General features: G+C 46.9%; 1 protein-coding gene across 1 annotated transcript in view; it reads left to right on the forward strand.

Annotated features, from left to right (window-relative positions):
• hdac11 (histone deacetylase 11) overlaps positions 1 to 7953 on the forward strand; it is a gene marked incomplete at its 3' end in the record, with an annotated part of 17788 nt that extends 9835 nt beyond the window's left edge. Inside the window, exons 8-10 of the mRNA XM_079747708.1 lie at positions 3706 to 3802; positions 6583 to 6761; positions 7882 to 7953. Coding sequence (XP_079603834.1) covers positions 3706 to 3802; positions 6583 to 6761; positions 7882 to 7953 — 348 coding nt within the window. The remainder of the gene's footprint in view (positions 1 to 3705; positions 3803 to 6582; positions 6762 to 7881) is intronic.
• Positions 7954 to 8079: the final 126 nt, after the last annotated feature.

Here is an 8079-nt window from a genome sequence, read left to right on the forward strand (position 1 = left end):
CGGTTACTTTACTATAGTACTTTAGTATTGATACTATACTATCAGAAACAAACTAGTAACTAACTATAGTAAAGTATTGTCTTTATCTACTTATCCAGATTTAGTTCTAGATTTAGCTTTTGTCTACCTGCCCATTTCCCCGGCAGCATCTCTGTCCATTTTGCTGGGGGGGGGGGGGGGGGGGGGAGTATGCGTACAAAATGAATAACAAGCCAGTGTTCAAGCAGTAGATGGCACGCCGACCTTTAATCCAGGCCATCGACCGGAACCAATCCCGCTTCTGGAGGTAGAAAGGTCTTCATTTCATCCAACACTGGCCGGGCCAGCTGAGGACTGTGCTGTGAGACAGCTTCCTCCTCGCTGATACCGCCAGCTCCTCTCCACACTAAACTGGATCAAGGTTTAATGAGCATACTCTCAAACAGGGGCAGATTAAAAACTTTAAAACCTCGCAAATCCCTTCCCCACGCCCTCGGCCAACCCCCTAAAATCCCCCGAATTATTCCTAAAGGACTGGATGGGGTAATGATTTACCCAAGGACACTTACTGGATGGGTGTTTTCTGAACCTGGAGTTTATTCTCAAGAGGACAAATTGACTAACCACGAGGCATCCCCTGTCACCCTTATTAATATTCACAAAGCAGCCCTCAGCGTTCCACCGTTCACCTGTCGTTGGCTCAAAGTGGAAGTCTAAGGCTGGCATTGCAGTGAAATCAGATCTCCCTTTCGCCGTGTTTCATAGATGTTTCTTAGTCGAGTTCAAAACAGGTAATTGGCAAAAGCAAAGTCACCCAAGAAGCGAGCGCTTTGGTTTGCAATATATCCACGATACGGAGAATCTAGAGATGAATGCATTCTGCAACTGTAGAAAATGACAGAAGGGGCTTAGGGTTATGGTAATTGGATTAATACAGTCCAGTCAAACCGGATTACAGGTTTTCAATAAGCAGTGATTCCTTTTTATTACACTGAGCCCAGTCAGTGTGAGCATAGTGCAACAAACTCTGTACTTATCATATTTTCATCGAGCTATGTATTTCCCCTTACTACCTCATATCCAAAAACCAATTAGTGATTGGAAACTTTCTAATGAGTTCCAAAGCCCATGGCTCCCACGTAGCTTCAGCCATGTCTGATGTATGACTGGACGCTAACGATCCTGCATTATGTAATGACAAAGTCAGCCTGTGATATGAGGTCGATGCGGCAATCCGATCAGAAGTAAATTATTATTAGAACTTGACCATATATAAGGCAGAGTACTGTATGCATTTATTGGATGTGCGCGCTCTGCAGTTTTTCCGAAAAACATACCACTGGCTCATTTGTTCTCGACACATTATACCGTAAGTGCTCATACTTGTGGAATGAATTGATGGCCTCATCCTATGCTTTGCTGATAAATCAGGGCAATACACTGTAGTCGTCGAGGTTGCAATGCAAAATAGCAATTTGGTTTTTAAAAAGGCCCTATTTTAATCAGGCAATCCACACCGTTAGCTCAACCTATCAAGCCTCCCTAATGGCCATACCCACTGGTAGGTTGATCGACCCATCAATCATCTGGGTGGACAATCCCATGTATGATTTCACTAAAGGGAGGATTTGGAAATAGTTTGTAATGGAAACATCTGGTAAAACACAGGGGCCTTTAAAACCGAACAGAGAACACCATATGAGACATTCTGCATCTGACATTGGAGTCCATATGATAAAAAAAGATATCTTCTTGCTTCAGTAGTAATGGTAATGCTTCATTACTGCAGAAAAAATGCTCTATTCAGTTGTTCAGATATATTTCTACAGATCCAGACTTGGAAGAGTTGTTCAAAGGACTTATTTCGTCATCTGGGTATCTTTAGCAGTAAACCATAACTTGTCTCTCTGTCATTCTATCCAATACACAAGCACTTGTTTTTCTAATCTCATTAAGAACACATCTGGCAATACCCAATAGTAAATTAACGTATTCATTAACATTGATAAGCAGTCAAAGGCAAAAAAAAACTTGAATTTGTGTGAATGTAAAGATGTCAGCCAAAGTAATGCTTGTGTCCTCACCGTGTAATCACCCTTTAGGTGTTTAGGTTACAGTTGTTGAAAGAAATCCAGTGATATAGTTGTGCTTTGGTTCTCACCTTTCAGTGAAACCCTTTATATCATGAAAGTCCTACCTCTACGATTTTGTGATGGATGTCTCGGATGTTTGCGTCTGATTGAAGGACAGCTGGTCGGGTTTCAATAGATGAATGGAAAAAAATGTTGTTTTCACTGTAACACAAGGGCCTCTTACCGTCTGGCCACTAAGAGGAACAAAATGGCTGCTAAATGGAGCCATGAATAGCCTTCCAGTGTTGATGCTACATCAGGGCCCAGCGAGGAGATGGGGGGGGGGGGGTTAGCTTTTGAGTATGATAGTGACTTATTGAATAGTTATTGTATGTTGTACGTCCTGGCAAAAAACAATGCTAATTAATGAATGTCTTAGCAGTGTGTAGCGTCTTATCCTTAGCTGTCTTTGTTGTTACGGCGATATATTGTTGTTTCTCTTTCAAGAGAGATGTACTTAATGTAAGTCGTTTTCGATAGAAGCGTCTGCTAAATCCCTAAATGTCAAATCTAAATGTAAGTTATTGGTGTGCCTCTCGGAGTCTTCTGAGCCTGTGTGTACCCGGTGAGGAGTGAGAGGCCTGTATGAACTCGGGGTCGTATGACGGATGCCTCTGTTACCTGTCGTGTTATAACCAGTTAATTCGATGTTTACGTACCCGCAGTTGCCAGTCTTTCATTGCGTAAAAATCACATTCAAAGGGAGTATAAATAATAAATGACCCAGTGTTTGTCACTTGGTATTGATATACCTCTCCCTGAAATGAACCAAGTGAAATGAGCCGTGGGTTTGATTTATTCTACTTTGTCCTCGACATGACGAAGACGTGATGCATTGTGGGTGGGTTTGTATACAAACTAGAATCTGCCTAGTCAATTCCTGGTCAGCATAATCTTACCCTGCCTGTCACCATTTATCCATCGTGGGTTCCATTACCCGCGGACTCTGAGATTTGACTTATGCGCTCCTGACAGGAAGAAGACAAGTTGGCTCACGAACGGAGGGGAAGGAATAAAGAGCGATGAAACAATCTGGCAGTTTTTTTTTCCGACCATCTGGACGATAATGCCAACAGCCTGCGGGTGAATATCGATCCCTGGTTCTCACCCTGTCACTCCCAGCTGCACCGCAGCACCCAGACAGACACCCATAGGTGACGTCTGGGGTTTGGTTCCATGCTGGGAATGGATGGACGGGTGGATTTACTTAGTGTTTGTTAGTATCCTCCTTTGTAGAGGAGATAGAGGAATGCATGCTGCCATACATTAGAGGGGAGATCACAGAACCGGCAGTAACCTTTCTATTTTATTGGACCGTCTGTGTTCCATGTCTTCCAACATTTGTTCTTTGTTTCCGAGCACCAGTTCAGTACTTTTTAACGATTTGTCAGTTTAGACAAATCGTTAGACATCTTTTGTTCATCCCAATAAATTAATACAAACCTTTCATCCAAAGCGCCTAACAAAACCTTGAGTGCACCCATTTCTTAGCACGGGAATGGAACCCCTAACCCACGCAGTTCTGGGCTGTTCTGCCCAGGACTGTATTGTTGAGATGTAGAGGGTCTCTATTAAACTTGTCTTTGTGTTGCAGGGAAACGGCCACGAGCGAGACTTCCTGGGAGACCGGCGAGTGTTCATCATGGACGTGTACAACTGCCACATCTACCCTGGGGACAGAATCGCCAAGCGTGAGTGAAGAGCTCCCTCCTTCCTCTCCTCCCTCCTCTCCTCTTCTCTCCTCTGTCCTCCCTCTCCCCTGTCCTCTCCTCTGTCCTTCCCTCTCCTCTGTCCTTTCCTCTCCTGTGTCCTCCCCCTGATGAGCTGTGGCTCGCTCTATCTCTAGACGGTTACAACACTTTTCCCCCACAGCGATTTACGCTAGGCGGTAGAGTACAGATACGGAGCCCGAGCGAGCACCTTGTGTCCGCACACCCTAGACACCACACTATCCTGCCACCATCCTCTAATACATTACCTGAAAAGCTATCGAACCAGGAAGGAGGCTCTGGAAGGGTCCCCCACATTAAAGTGCCTCATTTCCATACTAGCGTCACAGCCTACATCAGAAGATCCCTCACAGCGGCCTGGCATCAATCTTAGCAGCACTTATATGATTATATGTGCTTTTACTCTAATCGGTGCCGGGCAGGGGAATAAACATCCAGGCCCATGTTCCCTCGGGGGTGGGGCTGCTGTCTCCTTCAAGTCCAGCCCCCCCCCCCCCCCCCCCTAGATGTCACTGGCTGCCGTTTTAATTGTGTCATGGCTTCACTTGCTGATTCACACGCTTCGCAGTGTGCCTTTGATTTGTGTGTCACAAATCCCTAAAGCAGGGAATCCGTGTGCTACGATGCAGTCTGCTGTTTGTACACATTTTGTAGGTCGGTAGACAGTAAGAACTCCTCAAAGTTGTATTGAATCAATGCTCAGCTACAGAATAAACTCAATGTACCGAGGTTGACTAACGGTCTAATTTAGATAACATTTATTCCAGTGCCATTAAGATGAGTGTGGTTAACGCTCATAACTTCTCCACATGTAAACACATTGACACTCTGGTTGTCTTAAGATAAAGACTATACCTAGACACTGACTTAAACGCGCCTTTTGTTTGTAAAAGGCTTTAACAAAGCCTCGCCAAGCGGGATATGCCCTTTGTTCTTCATGTTTAATCCGATTTGAAGCTGATTCCCTAAAGCTGTCTCTAATTATTTGTATCCACATTTATGCATTGGGAAATCCTCCTGATTGGTATACGTTCAGACTGGATGGTGTGAACATGGCTGTAGAGTGTAGCTAAGTAATGTGGGGAGGCCATGTGGCTGACTGTGCATTTATGCACAGCATGACCGGCACCTTCCACGTGGGCAGAGTGCTGTACAATCAATGCTTCATTTCCATCCGTTTACACATCACATTCACACAAGCACACACACACACACACACACACACACACACACACACACACACACACACACACACACACACACACACACTCAAGCAAACGCACACAAAGACAGACACACATGCATGGGTACACGGGCACACACACACAAGCACACACAGATACACGCAAGCAGGCATACGCACACAAGCACTCACGCGCATGCACGCACTGGCACACACACCCATGCACGCACGCACGCACACACAAACACACACACACACAGATACACAGATACACACACATACATGCATACACACAGATACACACACACGAATACACATGCATGCACACCCTCAGTTATTGCTTGCTAGCCATGAAGCAAAGATATTGACTCTATTATTGGGATGATTAAACATGTTCCTTTGAAACAAAAACCACAAAGATAAACGAGGTTCAACAGAAGAGAGCAGGAAAACATCTAATCTTCTGTATAGCCGTATTAGTCTACCCTACTACCGTACCGAATTCTTCAAAATTAGCACTTTGATAGTCTGTTCACGACGGCATTTTGGATCTGTAAGCGTGTAACGACTAACTTCGGAGGCAGGTGTGTCGCACGAGAACACATCACAACAGCCCGGAGGCAGGAAATCGAACCAGCAACTTTGGTTCACACCCTAGTGTTGCGTCATGTGCTGCTGCTGCAGTCCCAGGAGACAAAGACTTTTTGGATGAAATGAGATGAAAGGCAAAGTGAGCCGTAGCAGGGGAGTGTAGATAATTCATCAGGAGCAGACGGCTCACAGTACAGGACCCGCTGTCTGTGGGCATCAATGCATACGTGGTGCCAATTAAATGCATTTCCGCTTTTATCTCCCGTACTGTAATGTTAATATTCATGATTGCATCTGAAAAACTGTTGGGAAATATTTATATTCTTTCGAAACAAAGTTGGATGTGAGACTTGCTATGGGCTTTTTTTTGGCGGGTCCCCAAACAAAGTTTGTTCCGGTAAAAACTCTGCAAAGAGATCTATATGAGTCTGCTAGGAGAAAACAGCTGTAATGGTGTTCTTAATGGGATGGTTTCCAACTGGGGGTCCCAGTCGATACACGGGCCCCAGCGGGGGACCCAGTGGGTGGAGAGACGGCCGATGAAAATAAAAATATTCAACATGTACGACTCACAAATGAAAAATACATATTAAGTAGACCAATGTGTGCAATATGTGTACTCTTACGTTGCGGCAGTAGCTCAGGTGGTAGAGCAGTTTGACTTGTTACCGGAAGGTTGCTAGTTCGATCCCTGGCTCCTCCGCGCCAGAGTGTCAAGGGGTCCCTGAGCGAGCCACCGACCTAACTCTAAGTGCTCCTGACGGGCTGGCTGTCACCTCGCAAGGTTGACACCGCCGTTGGTGGGTGAATGTGTGTATGAATGGTTGTAAGTCACCTTGGCCTAAAGCGTCAGATAATTGCCCTAAATCTATATATTTTCATTGCATCTTATGTTACTGCCCAAAACATGTGGTGAATTTTAGAACCAGGGGTACTGCTCTGTTCTGACCGGTAACGTCGCCTCCAGGGGCCATCCGAAGGAACGTGGAGCTGGACTGGGGCACGCAGGATGCTGAGTACCTCCGGAAGGTGGAGGTCAACGTGGAGGGGGTGCTCAACGAGATGCGGCCCGACATCGTGGTCTACAACGCGGGCACGGACGTCCTGGACGGAGACCCCCTCGGAGGGCTGGCCATATCCCCACAGGTACGACCCCAGCTTCTTGGATTCATTTATTTGTCTTTATTTAATGGAAATGGAGACGGACTGGATCTATACAGCGCTTTTCTAACCGGTGGCCACTCAAAGCCCTTTACAATACTGCCTAACATTCATCCATTCATGCACACATTCACACAGCGACACCAGAGTCAGCCGTGCGAGGCGACAGCCAGCTCGGTGGGAGCAGTTAGGGTGAGGTGCCTTGCTCAGGGACGCCTCCACACTCACCTAGGAGGAGCCGGGGATTGAACTAGCAACCTCCCGGTTTCCAGCCAACCCGCTCTGCCTCCTGAGCCACATGCCGCCCAATCTGATTTATTAACCCTCTAGTGCAAATCTTGTTTTCCTCATTCTGTTTTTAAGCAATGACGATGGACGACTGACATATTTTCCCGCATTTTATCGTTCCACTCTGTGATCCGGGATTTGACTCTGACTAAACAACGTTTTGTGGCAGACGCCAGAGAGAAGTGAGGGCAGTGGTAGGTCTGGCAACCTGCTGGCTCCACCCCCAAGCCATACATGGACTTCCTCCAATCAACGAGGCATGGCCTGAAGGCCATTAAGCTGGAGTGCTGGCTGTTAAAAGAAAGAGCAGGCTACCACAAGCCGAAGCTAGGGCGGGAGCTAGGGCTAGCAAGCTACAGGCAGGATCTGTGTGACCGCCTGGAAGCTCGGTACGGCCTAGAGACAGAGAGAGAGAGAGAGACCTTGAAGTTTATTGATTACCTGTGTTACCGACCGCTTCTTTGAGGACCCTCCTGGTGACGACCCCTGGACACAGATTACGGACTACGGACTTTCGATCACCCTTTTCCCCACCCTGGTGAAGTTATTTTCCCTGTGAATAAATCCCCCCTTCGAGCTGCTTTGTGTTTTGTGTCGGTTTATCTGTTCAACTTTACTAATCGAGGCCCTTCAACCTCCACCCAACCATTCCCCGTCCCCGCTCCCAATCATACGGTGCCTGGGAGCTCGCCCCTCGTCCCTCCCTCTCTCTCTCTCTCTCTCTCTCTCTCTCTCTCGCGTGCTGTGATCGGCCAGCCATCCGATGGCTGCACTCTGTTGTCCATCTCATCACACTTCTGCCACAGCACTTTTCCAGCCTGAGCGGTGTCAGTGGAAAAAGTGGGTCTACACGGACCCCTGGGTCTACACGGACCCCTGGTCCGTGTAGAGCGGGGGGAGTCAACCGCGAAGGATTTATTCGGCGGGCTCTATCCCCTCTATATTCCCTGGCCATCAGCCCGTTTATGGCTGCGTCATTCAGCGGTCCGCGGATGAGCTTGTGTTTCTGCCACCA

Source organism: Pollachius pollachius (assembly GCF_949987615.1).
Source record: "Pollachius pollachius genome assembly, chromosome: 12".
Lineage (NCBI taxonomy): Eukaryota > Metazoa > Chordata > Actinopteri > Gadiformes > Gadidae > Pollachius > Pollachius pollachius.